Genomic DNA, 26347 nt, shown 5'->3' with positions numbered 1-26347 from the left:
CAAAACTTGGAGGAGAGATTATAGAGAAATCAATGCCGCCACTATCAGGAATGGATATCCACAGCCATCAATCTCTGTACTGGTGGACCAAATAAAATGAGCAGAGATCTTTTCCAAGCTTGACTTAATAGGGGCTGATAGTCTTGTACAGATATGACAGGGTAATGAGTGGAAGGCAGCTTTCAACTCCAAATATAGTCATTTTTAATATCTCCAAATACTGCACAGATTGTGCACTTCCCCAGCTGCCTTTCAGCCCTTTGTAAATTATTTTTTCAGCGATAAACTGGATACTTAACTCATCATCTGATATTTTGGTGTTTGTGACAGAAAACTTTGAAGAAAATCATCGGTTCATCAAGTTTTGAGGAGGTTGCAAGAACACTCCCTCTTTGCCAGCTTAGAAATTGCCATTTTGAAGTACTGAATGAACCCTTTTTGGGCTTCTAGTTCTCAAATAAAGGAATACACATGATACAATGAAAGGGAAGGCAGTCAAAGACTGGCCTTCTACTATAACTGTGAAACAGATTCAGAGATTGTTGGTATTCTCCATTTCTATAGACATTACATGCAAGATATTTCTAAAATTGTGCACTTAATTTCCCGACTGACCCAAAAAGAAGTACTCTTCTGTTGGAATTTGAAACATAAACGGCCTTCCAGCAATTAAAAGATGGTTTAATGACTGCTCCTGTTCTTAGGCATTGGATTGTTTACTTAAATTTATTGACAAACAGACATTCTGCTTTTGCAGTTAGGGCTATTCATCCCAGAAAGATCGTATGACAGAAGCCATTTATCCAGTTGCTTACCTTTTAAGAGCCCTTTAAATTTAGCAAAGTGAAATATGCCCTTTACGATACAGAGTTGCTGTCCTTAAAAGAAGTCTCAGCATATTAGATGCTTTATTTGGGGGGTGGGGGACAACGTTGCATCACTATATGGACTAACCATAAAAACGTGAGGTATCCCAAGTCAATGAAATATAAGATCCCAGGCATGCACATTGGTACCAGTCTTTTCATGGTTTTACTATCAACTGAGTTAACAACCTGGAAGTAGACATGGAAAATCTTATACTTTGTCCCACTAAGGAAAAAGGTTCACTGGTTAGCAGTCCTCCATCTATTCTAGCCTTGCAAAAGGAGCTATCAGAATCTTACCAACAGTTTCTACAGAAACTATTGCAAAGCTTTCAAAGTGTCGACAAAAATGACTGGGTAGCAAGAGATCCCCAATGTAGAAAAGACAGTCAAGAATTATTATAGCATGATCAGAAAGCATTAATTCCTGGAAAAGATCTCGGACATCAGATTATAAACTGCTGGCCCGAGTCTCCTGTAGCAGGACATCCAGGAATGAAAAAGACAAGAGATTAATAACACATGAATTTTGATGGCACTATTTGAGAAGGGACAAGTGTCAGTACGTGCAACAGTGTGCAGTATGCAGCCCTGTAAAAGATCCCAGGGAGAAACCGCAAGGACATAGCCATTACCACACCTCAGCAACAGTCCAGTTCTAGTCCAATGTGACCACAATGGGGCACTAAGGGTTGGATTTGCAGAGAGAGGAATTTGGAGGAGGTGACGTTGTCTTCGGAAGAAGGGGAATGGACTCAAGCGGCAGAGGGAGCCAGCGAGAATCAGGTGGCGTGCGCCAGGTTGTGTGCGGGTGGAGAGAGCAGCTGTGTGATAGGCAGCAAGTATCGCCTGGAAACAGTTGCCCATTGCTGCGCAGTCCCAGCACAGCGGATGTGCCTGTTTCCCCCAACAGGTGTGCCCAGTTTCCTGCTTCGCCATCAACTGACAGTAGTCTCAAGGCAGCGAATGGTAGGATGAAAGGAGCCTCAGGAGGTGTACGCCGCAAAGCGAGTTGACCAACACCTCAATGGGAGCACAGTGAGAGGGGGATCGAGCCGCAAGCGGCATCTGCAGCCACATTTATTGCTCTGATTGATTGCTCGGATCTGCCCTGTTCACCCAGAAAGGGCGAGTGAATTGGCATGGGCCACATGGGAGGAACGAGGTAAGCGCATTAGCCCATGCACTCCTCTTAACTCAGGAGAGGCTACTTCATCATTCAATGTATGTTTTTTATGGAGCGAGTTAGAAATAAAAAGCCAAAAATTTGAAACTGGGCACAACTTTAAAACACCTAATGCCTGAGTCCCCGTTGGCCCTCCTCACCTAATTAAGCATTGTGCGCATTGTGCTCTGTGTTAGAAACACCCAAGTGTTTGCAAGTCCATGCATAACCAGTATATGCAATATTTCATCACTGCTTAGCCTAGGTGCAAGGTACAAGCAGCGTGGTAGCAGCGTGGTAGCAGTTTTAGGCCCTGCTGCCGGAGGGTTGAGCCAGGGGGAAGCGGAGACGGCCTGGCTAGGTCCAGGTGCAGTTTGCAAACCTTCTGAGTGCTCCAATGTGCTTGGGTAACCTACACGCGTCTCTACTTACATCGCTCCAGCTCCTGGGACAGAGACTGTGAGACACAGTAGAGGGGACTGTGTGTGTTATGCAGAAGGGGCTACGGCTAGCCATTTCCACCAAGGAATAAAGACCAAGGGATCAAAGGACAGTTGAGGCCCTGAGTTGGGTGGGTAATGTGCTGTAGGAGTAGGATCCTGTCCACAGCACACAGCATATAAACAATTCAGAACCGGTTTCTTCTTGCTAAAACTAGTGATTTGCCCAACCTGGAGACTTCCTTAGAGGCTGAAACCTGAAGCAAATGGTGGTGTGTTGGGAGGTTGCTTAGTGACACCACATTGGGTTGAGCCTGGCCATACGGAGACAGCCCCACTAGGTTGGGGATTCATTTGTGAGGCTGGTCCACGCTCTTCCCTACTTTTACAGCACTTCTGCAACACTCCAAAAAACTCAAAATAACAGCTGAACCCATCATCCACAGTGTAGGTGGGTCCAAAGACATTCTTTACATGAAGATACATGGTCAAGAGAAGGGGGCTAGTAAGTCTGAAGTGCCTATATGCAAACAAAATCCTGATTAAAACCTTGGCAAAAATGAGATCAGGAAAAAGCAGACAACAGCTTGTCCAGAAATGTCTGAATTAAAAGGGGAATACCAGAAGCTCAAAGCCATTCAATTTAACCAAACCAAGTACAGGCCAGGAGACTCCACTGATATCACCAATACAGAACCTTTTTGGAAAAGCGGACCTGAATCGCAAATTTTCTTTCTTTAAGGACCTGGCAGCAGTGATCTATTTAACGGCAGAAAAGCTTATGGGCTTTCCAACCTCGTTAATCCCATACTCCGCCTTCTCGAACAAACCCACATCACACCCCATCTCAGGCAACTCCAATGGCTCCCCGTAAAGAAGAGATGCCAATTCAAGTTGCTGACCAACGCACCCAAGGCTCTACACAACCAAAGACCCACATACATTAACCACCGCCTGAACTTCCAGCAACCGTCGAGAAGACTACGCTCTGCCTCCCTTTCACTTGCCCATACTCCACGCATCTACTGCAGCAGAAGTGAAGGACGCCTCTTCTCCCACATTGCAGCAAAGACCTGAAACAGCCTTCCCACGCACCTCCAAACCATCACGCCACTACTGGAATTCCGAATGGCCCTCAAGACCTCGCTATTTGAGTAAGCAGCAGGACCTGCAAGCGCCTGGATACCCTATTGGGTGATTAGCCATACATTTTCATAAAGCCTGATCGATTGAAAAAACAGAAACAACAATTAAACAAGAACAATGGTGCAGTCTAGAACCAGCAATGGAAGTTAAAGTAACTTCCCCGAAAAAACAATGATTACTTTAATGTGCCAGCTTAAAAAGTTATCACAATAGAAGCCCAGGTTCATGCTGCAAATTAATCTCATTCGATGCCTAGATCCATACCTCATCCCAGTCCAAATCAGGAGAGGCCACAGGTAGTTTATCATACTTCCATTGATCACATAGAGGAGGAAGATAATTTTTGTCTACGCTCAATTTCAATATTAAATAACATGGACCTAGTCCAGGCCATGGAAGTTAAAACGATCAACTTGGCTGATGCCACCAAAGAGCGGGAGCAACTTGCGACTAATGTAAAAACAACATCATTACAAGCTATACAAGAAGATCTTTTACAAACACAAAAACCCTTACGAAGGACTTCGGCATATTCCCAACAGAAGCTTCTGGAAAGCATGGCTAATAACCCCACACATTGCATCAAAAACTAATACAAGTGGGTGAACAAGAATATAGCGAAATGCGGCAAAGAACCAGTTTCATGGAAAATTGTGCTTGAAAGCAGAGAATACCTCAGGTTTTTATGAATCATTGTTAAATACTCTACAAGCCTCAACTGAGGCCCTCAACCTGCAGTCGGATAAGTTGGATATTCAGACAGATCTTATAAATCTGATGGCTTCACAGATCTCTGGTATTAATGCTAAGCTGGAAAAATTAACGGACCTAATAGTTAAGTTAATTCACTCACCATTAAAAACAAACTGTGCATGTGGCCCGATAATAGATAAATTAAGCACACTACCTGCCATCTTGACAAGTATTTTAGAACTGAAAAAATAATCTCCGGCAGATGAAGTCACTTATAATACCCAAATGCAGGGGGTTCTGGTGGCGGGGTGGTTGAGAGGTTGCAGCGGGGGAAAACATGGCGGCCGCGGGTTAGCGCAGGTCGCGCGTTTCCGAGCAGTACCTTCTAATGAATGACTTCTGATTCTGATTCTTCCCGACCCATTTCCTCGTTTCCCTGTTCTTATGGCGGGCTTGGTGTGTCACGGTTGACGGGTGCTTTCCTTTTGTAGTTTGGCTCCCTCCGGTTTGCTCCGGCGTTCTGTGGATGTGTGTCGGGGGGAGGTCACCTCTCTCTCCCTGTCTGCTGAGGTGGAGTCGGGCAGTCGTGGAGCTAAGACGAGGCCGCGCGGCGGCGGCTCGCGGTTTTCTGAGACGGAGCTTCGGCGGCCCCGCAGGAGGGCTAAACGCTGTCAGACGTCGAAAGCACTGCATGGATGTGGCCGGGGAGGACTGCAAGCAAGTCGACTGCAATCAACCCGAAGAGTCATCGGCCCCAGTCAGTAAGGAAGTAAGTCGGAGCTCCGACAGGGTCCTAGAAGCTACAGAAGGTAAGACTCTGTTACATACGAATGGTGCAGAGGAGGCTCAAAATACCCCTGATAAGTCTGTCAAAAGTAAACAAACCGATAAAGGGAAGAAAACATTTAAAGGGGACAGAAGCATATTTCGGAAGCAGTCTCTTAGTAAAAAAGAGAAAGTCGCAGTCTTGGCAAAGGTCAAGAGAGATAACGAACAACTTGAATTGGAAGAAGTCAGAAGGTGTATCCCGATAGGCGAGGGGGTGCTAAAGAACAGAAGGGCAAGTCGAAGTCAGGAGGGAGAGGATAAGGAAGTACAGAAGCACGTTAGAGGGAGAAACTCCTTACAGAAGGGGGAAAAGAAACAACAGAGCAATATAGTTCGAACAACTCCCTCTCTGCGCTCCTTCTTCAAGGTCCTACCTCAGGTTTTGGAGATCTGTGCTAGTAAGGATATTTTGCCACCTTCTGTTGACCCTTCTCCTGACCCTATGTCTGACATCTCCGATATTAGGCCTTCTGCTTGCGGTGAACAAGCACCCATCCCCCAAGAAGTTAGTACCGGAGTGGCGGAGGCAAGCAGTGGGGGTGTGACATTGAAGGTTATGGAGACTGGCTGCGATCCGAGCACACTGGGGGATCTTGCACAAATATTAGCAGATATGAGGGAGGAAATTAGATCTGATTTCTCAACCTCTAAGCTTAATCAGGCGGAAATAAGAGCTACGTGCGAATCACTGGAAAAAAAAGTTGATGATCTTGGAGGGCAGATTGAGAATCTGGAGACCTCTGTTGAGGGCTTGAAATTGGGCATGGAGAAAGCCGAGGATAAAATTCACTCCTTACAGAGAGAGGGGTATGTCTTGAAAGAAAGGGTTGAGTCTCTCGAGAACTTTTCGCGTCGGAATAATCTCCGCCTCCTAAAAATTCCGGAGGGAAAGGAAGGAGGGGATATTAAGTCCTTTGTGATCAATTTGCTAAAAGCCTCTTTGGTTTTTGATGAGGGAGTCGAGATTTTAGAGAAAGATATACAGCGGATCCATCGGGACCCATTTCGGTTAAAACCAGGAAGAGACAAACCAAGGAAAATTTTGATTAACTTTCAGACTTACGCCCTGAAGGAGAAGCTATTAAATTTGCCATTAAAAGAGAAGTCGGTCAAGGGTCCTGAGTTCTCCTTCGAGGTGCGATCGGACCTCTCCAAAACTACTCTGGACCGTCAGTGGGAGCTTGGCCAAAGAATGGAAAAATTCCGATCCTTGGGAGCTACGGTACAGATGAGATTTCCTGCCTTTTTGCGGGTGATGTACAATAATAAAATGCTTAATTTTAGATCCCCCCAGGAGGTAGATGCGTGGTTGAACGATGCTCTAAGGAGCTCTCAAGGGCGAAGCTAAAAGCTTAAATCTTGAATCTTGAGTTGTCACCATTTTCGAGCTATGGTTATAGTTCCTCCTACGGGAGGGATAATTATGAATAATTATGAAGGGGAAGATAAAAAAATAAAAAAAAAGGGGGGGGGAAAGAAGGGTAAGGGAAAAAAAAAAAAAAAAAGAAAATTAACTATAAAGAAAGGGAAAAAATAAAAATAATAAAAAAAAAAGAAATTAAATAATAAAAAATATATACAAAAATATAAATAACTTATTCTTCATTATAAATTCTTCCCCTGTGATGTCATCTTTTATGGGGAATCAGAAGGGTAGTGTTTGGATCATGCAGCAGTAGACGAGGGTACTGCTCAAGGAAGCAAATCTGACAGTCCAACAGGTCAGAGAAAGTAAGGGAGGGTTTTCCAGGGGGGGGTGGTGGGAAAGGGGGGTTGGTGATGGGATCGAATTAAAAATTCTCATTTGTCACATCTCTTTAAGACTAAGATGTCCCCAAATTTGGCTGAAATCTCAAATAATCCTCAATTGTCCACTGCAAGTTATATGGAAGGGATGGTTAGTGTGCTTGGGTGGTGGTGGGTAGCTACTTATGGCCATGGCTGTTGGACGGTATTTATCCTGGAATGTTAATGGTCTGCGCGTGAGGAGCAGAAGAGATCGTATTTTCCAGTATTTGAGAGATTCCCCCGCGCAGATTATTGTCATTCAGGAATCACATCTTCTTAGGACTGAAGCCTCTGAAATTTTGGGGAAACAGAGATGGATCGATAAATTTATATCCACGGACCACAATGCAAACATACGAGGGATTATTATCATCTTTAAAAAATCAGTGAAAGTGCAAATTTTGGGTCATAAAGAAGATCAAAGTGGTAGGTGGATTATAACTCGTATCTTGGTTTATGGGCAGGTCTACATACTAGTAGGATATTATGGGCCCAATCAAGATGATCCTTATTATCTGGATTGTATAAGAAACCATCTGGTTACATATCAGGACCCTATAATATGAATGGGAGATTTCAATATTGTTATCAATACCAAACTAGATAAATCAAGTAGCTCCAGAGCCCAAGTTCTATCTAATTCTAGACAAACATTGATTTCAATTATGACGCAGTTGGGGCTAGCAGATATTTGGAGAGAGAGATCGGGAAACAAACTGGGGGTTTCCTTCCGTAACTTTAAATATAAGCATAAATCCAGAATAGATTATGCATTATTCAGTTTTTCACTTAATAGTTCGGTGATTTCAATAGACTATCTCCCGTCTCACTTGTCTGATCATTCAGCCATTTCATTTTCTTTAAGAGGTGATCAGCAGCCTAGATATGCAACGTGGTCTTTCGATCGTACGATATTACTAGATGAAGATGAAATCAAACATTTAGCAGATGAAAGTAAAATCTTTTTGGAGATAAATTTGGATTCTGCTGTAATAACTATGGTATGGGAGGCACTGAAAGCATTTCTCAGAGGCGTCATTACTAACAGAGCCTCTTATAGGCGGAAGATATATAGGGAGAAGCTCACAGCTTTAGAATCTGAGATGAAGGTAATAGTACAAAATCTTGGCCTCTCTATGGGTTCAGTTGTTGAGCAAGATAGGCTTTTGGATCTTAAGAATCAGATGGAATTTATCCTTCAAGAGAGGGTTACAAGGAGGTGGGAGGTGAGTAAACGTGCCCAGTTTGAGCTAGGGGAAGTTGCAGGAAAGCTGTTGGCCTGGAAAGTGAAAGCAGATCAGGCTAAAAACTATATTAGAGAGATAAAAGTGGAAGGCGAGACAGACCTTAGATCCTCTAATTCAGACATAGGCAAAGCTTTTCTGGAATTTTTTAGAGACATTTACAAAGAGGACATCGTTGAGGACCAAGATGCAAGAGATCTTTGGCTGGGGAAAATACCTCTGCCAACTTTCACTGAGATTCAAAGTAAATATTTGGAGAAGGAAATCTCAGAGGCTGAAGTCATCACAGCCATAAGCTCACTTAAAAAGGGGAAGGCAGCAGGCCCCGATGGCTTACCTGGTGAGATCTTCCGGGTGCTCTCACCAACCTTGGTTTCAACGCTTACGGCCCTCTTTAACGAGATCTTAGTCAAGGGCAATACTCCTCCCAAGTCATGGAACGAGGCAATCATTGTGTTGATACTCAAGCCAGGTAAAAACCCTTGTGAGTGCGGGTCATATCGGCCAATCTCACTCCTCAATAGTGATTATAAAATCTTTGCAGCCATCTTGTCAGCAAGATTAGGGAGTGTAATTGGGTCTATTATACACCAAGATCAGAAGGGATTTATTAAAGGGCGACAACTGGCTGAGTTGACAAGGGAGCTGGTTGGCGCAATTGATATCGCCACTACTTTTTCCATCCCCTTGGCAACCCTTACGTTGGATGCTACCAAAGCGTTTGACAGGGTTAATTGGAGTTACCTGGACGCGGTTTTGAAGAAATTTAATTTTGGGAATTTTTTTTGCCGCACTATCTCTCTGTTGTACGGGGCACCATCAGCTAGATTATTAATCAATGGAGTCTTAACAGAGCCTTTTACTATTATGAGAGGTACCAGGCAGGGCTGCCCTCTCTCTCCCTTACTCTTCGATCTGTATATAGAACCTTTTGCGCAGGTCCTGAGAACTGACGTGAATATTCCAACATTTAGATTTGAGGGGTGGGAGAGGAGGGTCGCTCTGTATGCAGACGATATTCTTATTTTAACATCTGACCCGGGTCTAGCATTCCCAACGGTTATTAAAAGGGCTGAGGAATTTGGCCGCTTTTCCGGGTATGAAATCAACCCTGGAAAAACAGATATCATGGCATGGAACATCGCCAGTGAACATCTGAAGACGACTTCCTCTATGAGATACCTTGGTATTTGGATAACACAGGATATTGAAAATATTGCACAAAGCAATATGGATCGGGTATTTAAGGATTGTCGGAATCTCTTAAAATCATGGGCCCATCTCCAACTTTCTAGCATTGGGAGGGTAAACCTCATTAAAATGTCTATCCTGCCCAAATACATATTTCTCTTTAATACTATCCCCTTGGTTTTCGACTCTAAAATCTTGAACAGATGTCAGAAAGAGATAAATTCCTTTATTTGGAACTATAGAACCACCAGGCTAGCATGGAAAAAGCTGAGGAGGAGAAGAGAGAAGGGGGGGCTGGCACTTCCAGATTTAGAATATTACGCATGGGCTTTTATGCTTTCATATTCAAGGATGCTCTTGAAGTCTCCATCTAATATCTCACTGGGGCTAATGTATAATGCAATGCTAGTGGGGGCGGACCTACCATTAGATGGATTTTTGTTTAAATATGGAGACCAAAAATTCTTCAAAAAGGTGAAATTAAAAATCTTAAAATCTTTGGCTAAGACCTGGGCATCGGTTAGGAAGAACCTGGGGCTCTCTTACTATTCCAACTATGCACCAATCTGGGACTCCCCAGGCCTACCGGCCTGGCTGAAAGACCGATTGGCCATACCTTTGAGGAATGCAGGAATTGTAAGGTGGGGGGAACTTCTGTTAGAAGGCGACATTATATCTTGGGACGATTTGCTGGACAAGGTTGGATCCGGATTGGCAAGATTTAAGTATATACAACTTGTAAGCTGGGTCAGGGCTCTCGGTGAAAAAGGGGTTCCTTTGGGGGCTATTAGCAACATGGAACAACTACTGGTAGAGCGGCAAAGGGGGGTAAGGAGGTTGCCTTGTGGTACTGGAGTTTGCTCGAGGATATTGATGGCGATTTCACCCTTCCTGGTGATCTTTGGGGTAAAGATCTGGACTATCATTGCAAAGAGGACTGGATTAAATCTTTTTCCATACTATACAAAATTGTGAAACCTGCATGGTTTAGACGGAACCATCTTTTCACAGTACATCGGGCCTACCTCTCCCCGTTAAGGCTTTCAAAGTACCAGCAAAATAAAAAGTGTAATAAATGCAATCTTCCCAATGCATCTGACATTCATATGTTTAAAGATTGCCTCTCTATCGCCCGGTTTTGGGATGAAGTAATAACATCGCTGAATTCCATTCTAGATCCCAACCTGACTCTTACCTTGCCATTAATAGTTTTTGGTTTGGACTCTAATATTACGGGCCAGGCCAGACTCTTTTTATTCTATGCAATACTTCTGGCTAGAAGACAGATTTGTAAAGTCTGGGTTGACCCATCTGCGCCTCAGCATGCCGGCTGGTTGACGTCCCTGATCGAGACATCAAAGATGGACTTAGCCAGGCCAGGCAACAAAGGCAATCGAGCATTCTGGGACATTTTGATTCATCGTAGATAGGGCGCCGGGGTTTTTTTTTTTTTTCTTTCCCCGGGTCCAATGATTATGCCTAAATAAACTCCAAGGATCTTGGGTCTTCAATCCCCGGTTTTTACTCCATTTAGATCATATAGCTGGTATTAAAATCCAGTCGGGATGTGTCTCCTCTTCTGGCTTACCATCATCCACCAATATACCATCGTGCTTAGGTTCGGTTGAGGAATTAATCATGTCTTCTACCGGTGGGCACGCTAGGTGGTCGGTGTACGCAGAGAATGAGGGATATGGCAAATGAGGACAAAAAAAAAAAAAATACCCAAATGCAGGAAACAAGTAAGCTGACACAATACATGACAGTTGAACCATTGCAAACCGCTGAACCCCTGTGAACCTTGGGGGTAAATACTCCGCTTGGTGATGTCACAAAAAACTTCAATAAGCAAGAATAGATAGAAGACGCATTACATCCTTTGCAGCAGTTACTATCAAGGGTTGAAAGCCCGAACAAGCCTATGATTCGTAACCAATCAAAGAGACAGGAAAAGGGTGCCAGGAAGGCTAGGATTAAATACCAACAATCGGCGAAAGATGAACCTACCAGAATATATCAGATATTTGCGCTAACGCAGGACAGAAGTGATGTCGCTAATATAAACATCTCAACAAATTCTCACATGGACAATGCCATGGATGAGGACCTTACAACCCCAAATCACTGGAAATGTTCATAACAACAAAAAACAAGACTATTAACATAACCAAGAGAGGGCAAAATAATCTATTCACAGGCTCCATTAGTCGTGGAACACAGTCACCAAACAAAATAGTGGAGTGTATCCGACAAAGAACTACACCAACTGGATCAGGTAGGGATAAGCCCTTGCAGACACATGGAAAAGGATCAAACCTGAAAAGGTGAAGCTAATCCTGTGTACTGCCTCTCCCCACAAATGGCTAATAATGTTAGGGGGTTTACACACGGTCAAACAAATGTAGTAGCACGAAAAACCAGAGTGCCCCATTTCATACCATAACCAATCGTAGCCTCTGGCCGGGATGTTGCAACAGTTAATAGTAATCAATGTGGAGTGAGCGGGCTGGGCACTCATATGGTAATATGAAGGTTGAAAGAATAGTGGTCAACATAAATACACCGTGGGCGAGCCCCCACTTAGAATAGTGGATCAAAAATTGAACCAGCAAAAAGTACCCCTACAAAATCTCCAAAAGCACGCCCTAAATAAGAACCTTTTTCTACAGAAGGAGAAAATAAATGAGTAGCTCCTTCTAAAACCAGAGTATGATTCACAAGGCCAACAGGACATCCTCAAACAGAGGAAACATAATGAGACTACTCGCAGAAATTCCTGGATTGCAGCATCTCAAATCATCAGATCTGCTATCAGTCGAATTCATTTCCAACGAAGATTACAAACAACCAGAGAAAACCCTTACTGCTTGGAGAACTAAATACATAGCCCTCTCAGTTTTGAATTTTCAACATCTTTTGAAACATGGGGCATACATTAATGAAACATACAAAGCCTCGCTATACCCCTTCCTCTGTTGAGGACATCTGGGGTAAAATCTGCCCTGGAAGCAGCCCCTGTGTACTCAGTTCTGCAGAGTTCTCAGGAAAGTCCACCTGTACTAGAGAGGTGTTAACAAATAAAGAACAAGCTAGCAATTCGAGCCTGGATCAGTGGAACTGGTTATCCTCTGCTTTAAACGTCCCAAGAAAAGAGTGACTCCCTAACCAACAGACAGGGGAGCCCAAAGGAGAGGTATTACATCTCCTCTCATGGAACATCGCATAGGCAAAACCTCTACTTCAAGATGGATTCCACAGAACTGGCAGAAATATGAAATCATTGCAGTGCAAGAGACCTGGTCAACTGAATCGCTTCCATTAGAAGGCTACATAAATTATTATGTTAAGGCCACAAAAACTCAGCGTTATGGGAGACCGAAAGGAGCAGTTTATGTATCGTTACTTTAAATATAATCACTGAACAAACCATTTCTCCAGATCAGGGCCTACAAATACTTAAGTTTAGCAAGTGGATTAAGAACACTATAAACCCAGTTTGCTGTTTAATGTTTATGCACATCCCAATCCGAAGAAAAAGCAAGTATTTTATGCAATGCTAATCTCCAGCAGTTAGGTTTACCAATCCATCATTGAAGATAATCTTGACAGGAGACTTCAATGCCAACTTAATCTACACTCCAGATGAAGATGATAAATTAACAGCAGAGGATTTACTCTGGAGTGCGCAGCCACAGTATTGCTCCTCATTAAAAAGTTGTGGCTTGAGAGTTTTAAACTGCCGATCGTATGACGACACTCCACCTAAATATACGTATCATGGCGTAAAGTCAGGGTCAACCATTGATTATACTATCTTATCCCTCTCATTAATTCCCTACTTTAGGCAATATCCAATCAAATATACCACATTAAGTGACCCTTCTTTTCAGCTGATTTCATTGGGAATAAGTCCACCAATGCATATCTGTGCCCCAGTGGTCGATGGCCTATTAAAAACAGCTAACCTAATGCGTTTGAGGTGGACTAATGACCTGGCCTATCCTGCTTAGCAAAAGAATTACTGGAGGCTAGCATGATGACTGCAACCAATAAAATGGACGCATGGATAAAATGTATAACTAGCTTGATAACGCATGTAGGCTCCAGTTAAAAATATTATGTGGCAACCAAGTTGAAGTTTATTTTATTATGCTTGATTAATTAAAACCATTGCATACACTAAAAATAAAATATATCTTACCATTTTTTGATAAAACCATTGTAAAAATTCGCGACTTTTTATCAACAATAAGTAGAAGGATAAATAAAATCTTACGGGACATTAAAGGAAGTGCACAAATTATTAAAACATTCTGCACGTTGGTCGTGTTTGACTGTAGGTATTATTTCAACTGTGTCCATTCTTGTAGCAATTATGTCAGTTCTAGTAGTAAGTAGTCCTTGGCCGACTCGGACCGGTGTTTCAATCTTTTTGCAGTTATGTCATGGAATTTAGTTAGCCGGCAATTTAGCTGCACCAGCTCAGGATTGAAACACAACATTACCACTTGTCTGCAAGATCTAACTCCATACTGTCTAAACACTGGCTTTAGCAGGGTAATCCTTATATCTTTTAGCATGTCACAGGTGCATATAACATGAATTACGTCCTTGACACCGTAGCCGCATAAACGACAAGACTGGTCTCCTCCCTTTCTCTCCCAAGGGGGTAGGAATTGATTAAAGGGCCCAACCCCCAGCCAGAGTTTTAGGAATTTTTCCTTGATATTAATTTTTATTCCCATTTTCAAGTAGAGTTGGGGTTTTAGCGTTTTGTATGTGTTTGAGACCACCCAACCGCGCGATCGTTTGGCTAATATTGTTTTATCCTCTATTGCGGATAATAAACGGGTTACCTTTGTTACAGTTTTTTTAAAAGTGAAATTATTCGTAGACGCGTTCCACAGGTCTTTTAGACCTAATGTATAATAGATTCCTGGAGGTAAAGACTTGCTGGTGCGTTTCCTTGGCGACAGAGTTCCATCCAAAGTTGGTCATTCAGGGTTCCTTTTTCGTCGCCTTTGATCTTATGCCAACGTTTCACATATGCTCCCCTTCGTTCCAAAGACTGTTTTTGAAGCCAAAATTCCAACCGTATTTGGGATGGAGAGACATTTCTGGGGAGTTGTAAGATCGCTCGGTAAGAGTTATGTTGTCAAGGGTTGTTGCGTCTTTTCCCTTCATCGTTTCGCTCCCGTAAGTTATTGTTGGCTGGAGTTTAGCTTGCAGAACCCTTAGCAAAGGGTCAAGCGTCAGATCCGGTAAAAGCTTCTTTAGGGGCTTTATGGCTAGTTAGGTCATTACCCCCTTTCTCCGCAAAGATTCTAATTGCGGTTTTGATGAATTGTTTTGATCCAGTATTACCCCTAGGTACTTGTAGCTTGCTGCTTGATCCAAACAATGGCCGTCGAGAAACCAATTAAGATGTTTCTTCTTGCGATAATTGACTGCCATAATGTTTGTTTTGTTGAAGTTTATTTTTAGTGCGTTTTCTTGAGAGAATCTATAAGTTGCGTTCAGTAGGTGCTGAAGTCCAATTGGGGTCCGACTTATCAAAACTAAGTCATCCGCGTATAACAGGTTTGACAAAGTCGTATTCCCTAGTTTTGGTGCGTGGGCTACACAACTGTTCAGCTCCCTCGAAAGGTCCACTAAGAAAAGATTGAAAAGCAAGTGGGCTAGAACGCACCCTTGTTTTAGCCCTTTTGTAGTAGAAATTTTTAGTAGACCTTCTCTGAGCTTTATCCTGACCCATGTGTTAGTATGCAGGTTCTTTAATAGGTGTAGGAGAGTTGAAGGTATCCCCCAGCCATCCAGTTTTTGCCAAAGTTTTGCTCGGTCAACGTGGTCGAACGCAGCTACAAAGTCTATGAAGCAAAAAAAAGGGGGTATTTTCCCTGTTTAGCTGCGTCCATGAGCAAGGTCAGCGCCATTATATTGGTTATTGTACCTTGCCCTTTCCGAAACCCTGTTTGTGTTGGCGAGATTATGTGATTCTCTTCGGCCCAAGTGGTTAGGTCGTTTAAGATGAGCCCCTCAAAGTATTTTGCCTCGATGTCAATCAGGGCTATCAGGCGGTAGTTTTTCGGAGCAGACCTCGCACCTTGTTTATAAATTGGGCTTATAATTGAGCCTCTCCATGACTCCGGAATTGTAAAGTTTCTGACTGCATACTTAAAGACAGGTTCAAGTACGTTACTCCAATGATCCGGATCGTTTTTGAACAGCATTGGCAGAATGCCATTGGGGCCAGGTGCTCCAGCCAGTCTGCCCCTTGCTATTTGTTTCTTTATCTGTTGAGCTACTTGGCTGCTGTGCCCCTCCTCTAATCTCCATGTATCATTTTGTGCAGAAGTTGAAGTTGTTACCCGTTGTTGTTGGGATGACACTGTTCTTTCTATCCTCTGGTGAAGGTGGGCATTGTTGTATCAACTCCTTTTGATGAATACAGGCCCCAGCTAGGCCCGCAGAGTACAAGGGTTCGCTCTCCTGTAACAACAGCTAGAAGGAAGTTGGCACGGAAACTGCAAAGTACAAAGACAGAGTTTATTAACCCTTAAGGGTGGTCCTACAACCTATACAACACTCTTCAGTATTGCATAGAGTAGCACAAAGAACTTGCATACACAGTCCCCTTTTATACACAACAGAGGGGCTCATAAGTGGGTGGATACAGCATGAAGCAGAATTCATTACCTTTTATGGTCATTTTCGATACAGAACCAATATGTGGGCGGAGTTAACATACTCCTTAAGCCCGCGAAAACATGGTCAAGCAAGGACTAACTGATAACAGATGTGGTCAAGTCTGGGCATGCGCCAGACGGACAAAGGAGCTATTTATAGACTGTTACTAGGCAGATAAAGAGCAACTAGCGAAAAGGTAGGACTCTTCTCGTGCTGAGCACGTGGAGACACAACAATACAAAATGGAGTCCGGACATTAGTCAACATAAGACAAGAAACATGTTTTAACTAGAGAGAATTCATGTCTTTAGTGAATGCTTAATCATATCGCTGTTTTAGTTTTCAACAGACGACCCTTTCAGCATTTACTGAAGACATTCGGCTTATTAGGATAATCAGCATATATGTCAATTTTCAGCATCTCTTCTACCTCTTTAGTTAAATGTTTCTGATAGGTGACATTGGCAATAGCTTTCTTATCAGGAATACAGAATGACACACATAGGGAACAAAGTAAAGGACCACATTGGACACAAATGCAACAAGAAAACAGAATTGCTACAATAATGCAAAGACCAGTCAAAACCTTCCACCCCCATGTGGTGATCATTGCCCAAAACCATCCAGACAACGTCCAAGTGCCATTTTCTGTATGGATTTCAGCTGCAATTTTATGTAGTTTATTGATAGCATTATAAACTGATGGCGTATGGTCAGGAATAAACACACAACAACTACTTCCGATAATTTTACATGCTCCACCTCGGTCAGCTAACATAACATCTAATACCATACGATTCTGTAATGCAACAATTCTGGTAATTTGTAATTCTTCCGTAAGATTCCCAAGAGCAGCAGCGGTTTGATTTGTCACAGCCTCTACAACTCTTGTTAATCTTCGAACTTTCCTACTATTTAGGGCAGCTCCAACAAAGAAAAACAATCCTAAATTAAAATCAATATACTGCTGCAAACTAGTATCAGTTTGGTCAACATCATCAATAGATAGAGTACGTTTATACCTATTTACAGTCACATTGTTCAACAACTTCAAATCTTTATGATAAGATGCAGGTGCCAAAAATACAGGAGGTAATAGGAATGCTACATAGCATACTCCGGACCAACCGGCTGGCAAACGATAATAACCCTTATTCCCACATACGAAGTATGTGTTATGGGAAGCTAAGAAAGTACTATTATTCAACCTGTCAATGTTCAGGATAATGATACAGTCACTAACACCAACAGGAATATAACCCACACTCTGGACACACAGGTCCGCTTGAGCTTGTGCCACTTGAATCACACACCGTTCTCTCCCTACAGTGTCTCTAGTGTTCGTAAAAATGTAGGGGATCGATTCATTGTCTGGTCGATATTCCTCCCATTCCCATATTGTCCCATTCGCTTGTGGATAACCATCTTTATCTTGATGACATTCCCTATTAAGTCTAAAGAGTAATCGTCCCACTGTAGGCTTCCGTGTGGCAAAAAGCAAAGTGTACCATGCTCTACAAGAGCCATTATGAGAAAAGGGAAGAGGTATGAATGGCGTTCCTCCTTTCTTCTGATGAGCTGGCATCATACCACATATCCAACAGTTCGTAGCATTAGTAGCAACATGGGTGTGATGCAACATCTGGATGAAAGTGTTATTCAAATAAGACTGACGATGCTTCAATTCTTGATACGGAAGGGTATAAAAGTAGTGCTCCTCAGGCACTGGGGTGGTCAAAACAAGCAACTCACGGGCAGGAGTCACATCCTCAACAAACCATGTGGTTATACCAACAATAGCCACAATGATAATAAAGCTTGTCGCACAAAGAATCTTCTTCTTCTCCATCTTGTAGTAAGAAGTCAATATCTTCCTGAAACTAAAAAGGTTGTCAGAACTCTTCCCCTTAGGCAGCCGTTGATTTCTTCACCAGCGGGCCAAGACGGGTGTCGCTACACTAATGCAGGGCTGACCCCCCCCCCTTGCCACATTGGCTCTCCGTTTCACTAACCTAAGGGCCGTTCTGACAACTTTGGATACAGCAATCACTTTCTTGGTCGGAGGTGATATCTTCCTCCTCCAGAAATCGTTTGGTTCGGGAAGAGCTCCTCAGTGTCGTTCGGTTCCACAGCACGGCCTTTCTCCGCAGTCAGGATTTCTCGATGGTCGATCAACACAGCAGGCTCCACCAATCCAGGCGGCACTTTACGACAGTGCAAGGAGTGGATCCAGTTCTTCCGATTAGAAACCCGCACAGCTGTCCTCGTTGCGAGCAAGACTTGCTCAGGACCAACCCATCTCGGCTCCAGACTGTTCGTCCTTTCGAAAACCTTCAGCATCACCTGGTCCCCAGGTCGGAGATTATGACCCTCACCTGTGGACCGATCAGGGAGCGCTTCTCGAACCTGTTGATGAATAGAAACCAAATTATCCGTTAACTGTGCCAGATAATCATTCATCATTACACAAGGTACATCATGCAGTGACTTAGGTTTTGGTGGACCCCAAATATTCATTGGGCGTCCAAAGACGATCTCATAAGGTGTGAGACCGGTCCGAGAATGCGGTATCGATCTAATTGACAATAATGCCAACGGTAAAGCGTCTGGCCAAGTCAAAGAAGTCGAAGCTTGGATCTTAGCGATCTTAAGCTTCAGAGTACCGTTATACTTCTCTACCAATCCCGCAGACTGAGGGTGAAATACTGCATGGAACTTCTGGGTAATGCCTAGACCCTTCAGGATATACTTTATAACGTCTGCTATAAAATGAGGTCCGTTATCACTCCATAACAATCTGCAAACACCGTATCGAGGGAAGAACTCCTTCAATAGCATCTAGGCTGTAGTCATTGCAGTATTGTCTTTCGTAGGGTATGCCTCAACCCATTTGCTGAAGGCACAAACCACTACTAGAACATACTTCAGATTGTTACAGCGCTCAAGCTGAATGTAATCCATCTGCAAAACCTCAAAGGGTGCAGTAGGTGTTGCAAATCCTCCTGCTGGAGTTCGTGTACCCTTTCCTGGGTTATACCTCAGGCAAATCATGCAAGTCTGCACTACCCTCTTTGCCGTACTAGCGATCTCCGGATGCTCCCAAACTCGTGTGAGTAATTTAACAATTGCGGAAGCTCCGACATGCGCTAGTCCATGTGCCATCTGAACCATAGGTTGTACGAAGGCTGTGGGTAACTTCCATTTATCCATCTGCTTATTTCTCCAACACCCTTCGTCATCTAATTTTCCATCATTGGACCATTGCTCCCGTTCTTTATCAGAAGCGGTCCTCTGTATTTCCAACACTTCTCTCCTAGCATCGTGCCATCTTTCTGCCTGTGACTTCACAACATACATTGCAGTAGCACCAGGCTGCATCGCAGTCTCTCGTGCCACCCGGTCTGCCAGAGCATTCCCTTCTCCAACTTTATCAACCACTTTCTTATGGGCACTACATTTAATTATAGCAATCTTCTTTGGATATGTTAATGCAGTCAAAAGGTTGTGAACTAACTCCCCATACATTATCTGTGCTCCATGGGACGTTAGAAAGCCTCTCTCCTTCCAGAGTAGGCCGAAATCGTGCGCTACTCCGAAGGCATAGCGGCTATCTGTATAAACATTCACACACAATCCTGCACTGAGCTCACATGCTCGTGTTAATGCTATCAGTTCCGCTGCTTGAGCTGATTTCTGCGGTATGCGTGCAGTCTCCACTATTGTTTGTAATGTGGTAATTGCATACGCTGCTGAAGTCGTACCATCTGGTAGCTTCAGGCATGATCCGTCCACCCACAGTTCTCCATCTACATCTGTAAAGGGCGTATCCTGGAGATCAATACGACCCTTTGTCTGTTCCTCAGTCACAAGAATACAATCATGTGCTTTTCGTGCTTCAGACTGAGTTTCCGGGAACGGCAACAACGTGGCTGGATTTAACGTTGCACACCTCTTTAACCTAATATGAGGAGCCAAAAGCGTCAACTCATATCCCGTTAAACGGGCACTGGTCAAATGCTGCGTCTTTGTCTGATTAAGCAGGGCATCAACAGCATGGGGAACTAATACCAACAGCTTATGGGATAACACAATTCCCTCGCTTTGGCCTATTGACACAGCTGTCGCCGCAACCGAGCGAAAACAACCAGGCAACGCTCGGGCAACAGGATCAAGTACAGCCGAAAAATATGCACAAGGGCGCTGCTTGTCGCCGTGCATCTGTACTAAAATTGATAACGCACATCCATCATTCTCATGCACATACAGTGAAAAGGGCTTCATATAATCAGGGGTCCCTAACACTGGTGCTGAACAAAGGGCTTGTCGTAATTGCTGAAAGGCAATTTCACACTCATTTGACCAGGGAAGAGGACTTGGTGTGTCTTTTGTCAAAAGTGCTAACAATGGCTTAGCTATGTGTGAAAACCCCAATATCCATTGCCTACAAAAAGAAGCAAGACCCAAAAATGCACACACGTCCTTCTGTGTGGAAGGCACTGGCGTGTCCAAAATTGCTTGAATATGATCTGGTGTGAGTGCACGCCCCTCCTTAGACAAAAGGTGACCCAAATAAGTCACCTTTGGTCTACAGAATTGCAATTTCTTCTTCGACACTTTGTGATTGTGAGATGCCAAAAAGGAAAGCAAGGATAACGTACTCTTCTCACACAGCTCAGGAGTGTCAGCCGCCAACAAGATGTCATCGACATATTGTATAAGGGCGACACCCTCGGGCAGAACAAAGGAATCCAATTGCCGTTTCAATGCTTGACTATAAATGCTAGCGCTTTCCGTATAGCCCTGGGGGACTCTACAAAATCTATAAGACCTATTATTCAGAGTAAAACCGAAAAGGTATCGGCTATCAGGGTGAATAGGGATCGAAAAGAAGGCATTTTTCAAATCAATAACTGAAAACGTGGTCGCCGTTGGCGGGACCAAAGTGAGTAACGTCGTGATGTCAGAAACCACTGGATACTGAGGTATCACAATCTTGTTCACTTCCCTTAAATCAATGATAAACCGATAAACCCTGGTATCCGTATCTTTCTTCAAAATGGGTAAGATAGGACTGTTGCAAACATTATAGGGAACTTCTTCCACTACCCCCACCTTAATCAAATCCTGCACAATCTGTATGAGTGCCTCCTCCCCCTCCTGGGAAATACGATACTGAGGGAGGCGTGGTAACACCGCACCCTCCTGGACACTAATGTGGACAGGCGGAATCACCATCTGTCCCACATCAGTATCCGAAGTGGCCCACAAAGAACGAGGGAGGGAAGCTAATGCAGTATCTTCCGCAACCACACACATCCGGTCTGTCATCGGGTGATTATCGTTTAAAATCACCCGTACTCCAGCGGGGGAACAGCGGATCGTAGCTCTGAAATGCTTGAGCATATCAAGACCCATAATGTTGTCAGGCGTGTTCGGGGCAAGCAGAAACGGACAGGGTGCAGAAAAGGGAGCAACATGGAATGCAAGGGGTCGGGAAAGAGGGCTTCGAGAGAGTGTACCATCAAACCCTACCGATGTAACCATTAAGCCAGATGGGGGAGCCCTCGGAACCAATTTCTTGGACAGCGCACTGCGGGTAGCTCCTGTATCAACTAGGAACCGATCAGTAGAACCCAAAACATTTGCTGAAACATAAGGACCCTTTTGATCAACCGGCACTTCAACTGATTCTAACCCCCATCCAACGCAATCCTATGCATGCTGTGAGTCATGATACCCAGAACGGTCGTTCCCAGACATTTGATACTGATGTTGCCTATCAAACACATTAGGCCTATCCCGTTGCTGTACGCTAGGCTCAAATCGAGTACGATCATTAGAGTTCCCTCTATAATTCGAAAAGCCCCCTCTACCTCTCGGTGGTCCCTGACCACGTCCCGGACGAGATGCATACAACACCGGACAATCTCTGGCCCAATGACCCGACTGTTTACAATACGCACATTGATTTCTATTTACATCTGACCGACCCGAAGGGGGACCATAGAATCCTCCCCTACCTCTATCGACACCCCGACGAGGCGGACCATACACTTGCGCTAACATCACCTTTGTTTTCAAATCTTTCGATTTCTTCTCCTCCTGCCCCTTCGCTTCTTGCTCCTGACGCTCATAATACTGAGCCATAGTCAGGAGGGATGCCGGAGACGAAGTGGACCAAGAACTTTCACTCGCTTTTAAACGAGCTGCTATTCCCGGTAATAAGTTCGCCACATATTTATCCACAAAAAGATGGCGACCCGTATCATCCGTAAGTGACTGACCACTGAAATCATGAAATGTCTCCTCAAAGCGCGTAAAGAAATCTGAGACTGATTCATCAACCTTCTGTTTACACGATGCTAACATATTCCAGTCAATCTTTTTAGGGGGAATAATCGTTTTCAGCTTAGTCAAAATAGCAGCAGGAAGATCTAAAATAATCCGCGGTGGTTTTTGCGCGGGTTTTCTCTCCTTATCCTCATCCTCAATCTCGGACCACCTAGCCTTAAAAGCGAGAACGTCATCCACCTTCCGCACAGATCTCCACATATCCGGTGGTAATATGAGCCCAAAAAACAAGTCTATATCCGCTAAAGTCATGGTACAAGAATTCAGGGCCCCCTCGACCTCTTCATAAAAGGCCGCTGGATTCTTGCGGGGGTCAGGCAATGCATTCTTTAATGCCATAACATCAGCCCTATGCCAGGGAGTATAGACCCAATTATACACAAAATATCCCTTAGCATCGGCGGAAGTAATATCTGAACTAGTTCCCGCTCCTTTAGGAGGAACATACAAAGGTGCCACCTCTCGCATCGGTTTAGCATGCACTAGTTCGCTCTTATCTGAGTGGGAGGTAGATGGTTGGTCATCGCTGATACGTGGATCCGACTGCTCCTCCTCCCCTGCCTTTAGGCGCGCTCTCTCTTTAAGGTCACTCGCCGCGTCCCGCAATGCAAACAGTCGCCGGACCGCATCAGATGCCTTAGAGGGAGAAAAAACACCGTTACGCAATGCTTTAGCATCTAATACTACATCCTCAGGCTCAAAAACGTCTGAATATTTCCGAAAGGCAGTAATCACTTCATCAGAAAAGGTTTCAAGAAAATACAACTTCTCTCTATCCCGCCACTTTTCCAAAAAGTCCAACAATTCAGCAAGGGATAACTTGCCCTTAAGTGCACGAAGAGAAATTTTCCGAAGCTCACTCATACGCTCGACTGACAACATAGACCGCGTGTCTACCTTATCCGAAACCAATCCAGACTCCTGTGATCTCGGGGCGGAAGCGCCAACATAAGGGGGCGGAGAACGATCTAATAAATAAAAATCATCTTCAAGATTAGTAAGGACAGGATAAAGTGGCTGGCGGACAGCATATTGACCCGAGACTTGCAACCTACGCTCTTTCTCTTGTCTCTCCGCCAGTTCTCTTCCCTCCCGACGCTTCGCTTCCTGTGCTCGCACATGATCATTTTTCCGTTGCTCTTTATCAAACAGCGCTTTCTCACGTTTCTCTCGCTCACGCACTTCCTTCACCCATAACCGTACACATTCAAACATGTCTTGCCGAGCACGTCGTTTACACATACACTGTTCCACATACTCAATCTTACGCATATCAAATGATCCATACAAAGGCCATCGTAACTCAGGATCCTTTTTGGTGTATTTCCTCCACACTGTGCTGTACATTATAGAGGAAAGACCATGCTTCACATACATATCCCTATTAGGAGTCCCCTCTGGGGGGGCTGGAGCAGATTCCTCAGGATTTAACCGGTTTCCAAAGCAGCACCACCACTTACGGAGTGCGCTAAAAGCAGGCATGCTCAAAAATAATGCAAAATATGCAGTATTATCCAAAAAATGGCACTTAAACTTTGCGCCGTTCAGATTTAAACAACTCCGGAGAAATATCTCCACATTACCTGCCTATATGTGTTGCAACGCATATATTCTCACAGTAATCAATACAAAATATGACCGGTCATCACAAATCAAACTCAAATAGCCAACCCAGGCATCAAAACTCGGAGCAAGTACCGTACAACGGTTCTTACCAATCAAGAGTGTCCAGGTTCCAACTGCCAAGTTCCAAAATTCGCCCAAACGGCTGTCACGGCAAACCGACAGAAGAGGCCTCAGTCGAGGACCGGCGCCACCCAGAAGGTCAGCTCGGAAGGGAAGGAAGAAAACCTCGGGATGCCAGGACTAAAACGCCACTGGCAGTGATCACATCCCTGGTAAAATTCCTCACCTTCGTCACGACCAGTCCTTCGAGCATCCGAGTCGCCGATGAGCCCCACGTGACGGGCGCCAATTGATGAATACAGGCCCCAGCTAGGCCCGCAGAGTACAAGGGTTCGCTCTCCTGTAACAAAAGCTAGAAGGAAGTTGGCACGGAAACTGCAAAGTACAAAAAAAAGAGTTTATTAACCCTTAAGGGTGGTCCTACAACCTATACAACACTCTTCAGTATTGCATAGAGTAGCACAAAGAACTTGCATACACAGTCCCCTTTTATACACAACAGAGGGGCTCATAAATGGGTGGATACAGCATGAAGCAGAATTCATTACCTTTTATGGTCATTTTCGATACAGAACCAATATGTGGGCGGAGTTAACACACTCCTTAAGCCCGCGAAAACATGGTCAAGCAAGGACTAACTGATAACAGATGTGGTCAAGTCTGGGCATGCGCCAGACGGACAAAGGAGCTATTTATAGACTGTTACTAGGCAGATAAAGAGCAACTAGCGAAAAGGTAGGACTCTTCTCGTGCTGAGCACGTGGAGACACAACAATACAAAATGGAGTCCGGACATTAGTCAACATAAGACAAGAAACATGTTTTAACTAGAGAGAATTCATGTCTTTAGTGAATGCTTAATCATATCGCTGTTTTAGTTTTCAACACTTTGCAGTCCTGCTGGAACTCTCAGATCCCAGATGTTTGGGTTGGGTAGCTATTTGCTCTGTTTCATTGAAATGATTAAAGAGGAAGTCTACCCAGACCTCTTCAGTAATGTGAGAGTTGATACCGGGATGGTTTGGCCGATGTAATTTATTTACAGATTGCCAAACTTGGTGCTATTTTTCTGTTTTGCGTCGTAAAGGAGTTTAGCCGAAAATTCGTTATTCATGGTCTTTTTCCTGGTTCATCTTCTTCCCTTAAAAAGGGCCTTTGAATCACGAAGAGACTGCTGCAGGCTCTGATTTCCCGGTGTTTTCCGGAGTTGCCGTAATAATTGGTTTATTGTTTGTTTCAGTTTCATAGAGACTGGGCTCCTTACTGTCGTCATCGGCGGCTCTTTTCCGTTCTTACGTTTCGGACCCATTTTAGTAGGAAATTTATCATCAAGGGACCAGACAAATTTCTCCCAACTTTCCTACGGTTGAGTTGTGTTACCCGGTACTTGATTGAGGACTTCTTTAGCTGTAACTGATACTGTTTCTATATTTGTTGAATTGCACCTTATGTGTTTGAGGTTTGTTGTTCCTACCGAAATGATGGATTTATCAGCCTCCAAAGATAAAGTTGAAGCCGCTCGAAGTTCCATTTCTTGTGGCATATGATCACTAAGTTCGTTGTTGCCTATTTGGAATGAGGCTATCTTGTTAAACATGGGTAACGTAGTGAATGTAAAATCTAGGTAGGAAGATGTTTTGACTGAATGGTATGTAGGTACCGGAGGATTATCCCCCTTTAAACGGCCGTTTACTGCCCTCAAGTTCAGGTGCTCTAATTCCGAGAGGAGGCTATTCAAGCTGTTTACTGGTCTGGTTTCCTTCGAGGGGCCTTGAGTCGGAATTCCCCATGCACCAGTCAGGTCTTGCGTGAAGTCATCATCCTGATTATTCCCTAAAAGGTGCATGTTAAAATCTCCAGCCAAGATAACATGGCAACCAGGAAAGCTGTCTACAAGCCTCTCGCTCAAGTGCCAAATCTTGAAAAAGGAATTAATAAAGTCAATCAGGAACTTTAAAAAAATGTACTCCCAGTCTAACTCCTGGGAAAAAGTAAATATATTGAGAAAACAATACAAAAAGCAGCTCTGGGAAGATAGGAAAACAAAGACTGGGGTGTTCTGGGCAAAGCTAATTTATAGTGCAAAGCAGTCCAGCTCCAGGTCATTCGGGGAGATTATCAATGGGTTTAATAGACCTATTAAAGTAATAAATAACTCAAATGTGCCTGAGGAAGCATGTGTTGAGTACCTGGCGGGGATGTTTGTTGGCTGTCCCCATTCGGAGGTACTGAGGACCGAAGAATGCACAAGGCTTTCGAGCA

The 26347-nt window shown here is 43.9% G+C and overlaps 1 protein-coding gene across 1 annotated transcript in view; it reads right to left on the bottom strand.

The window, feature by feature from the left end:
- Positions 1 to 14560: 14560 nt before the first annotated feature.
- Positions 14561 to 26347, bottom strand: part of LOC146784231 (syncytin-1-like) — a 69260-nt gene continuing 57473 nt past the window's right edge. The window contains exon 2 of the mRNA XM_085634573.1: positions 14561 to 18454. Coding sequence (XP_085490699.1) covers positions 16407 to 17897 — 1491 coding nt within the window. The 5' untranslated portion in view covers positions 17898 to 18454 and the 3' untranslated portion in view covers positions 14561 to 16406. The remainder of the gene's footprint in view (positions 18455 to 26347) is intronic.

This window comes from Triturus cristatus, chromosome 11, assembly GCF_964204655.1.
Source record: "Triturus cristatus chromosome 11, aTriCri1.1, whole genome shotgun sequence".
Classification (NCBI taxonomy): Eukaryota; Metazoa; Chordata; class Amphibia; order Caudata; family Salamandridae; genus Triturus; species Triturus cristatus.
Note: the sequence above shows the minus strand (reverse complement) of the source record. Positions and strands in the feature narration are given on the sequence as shown.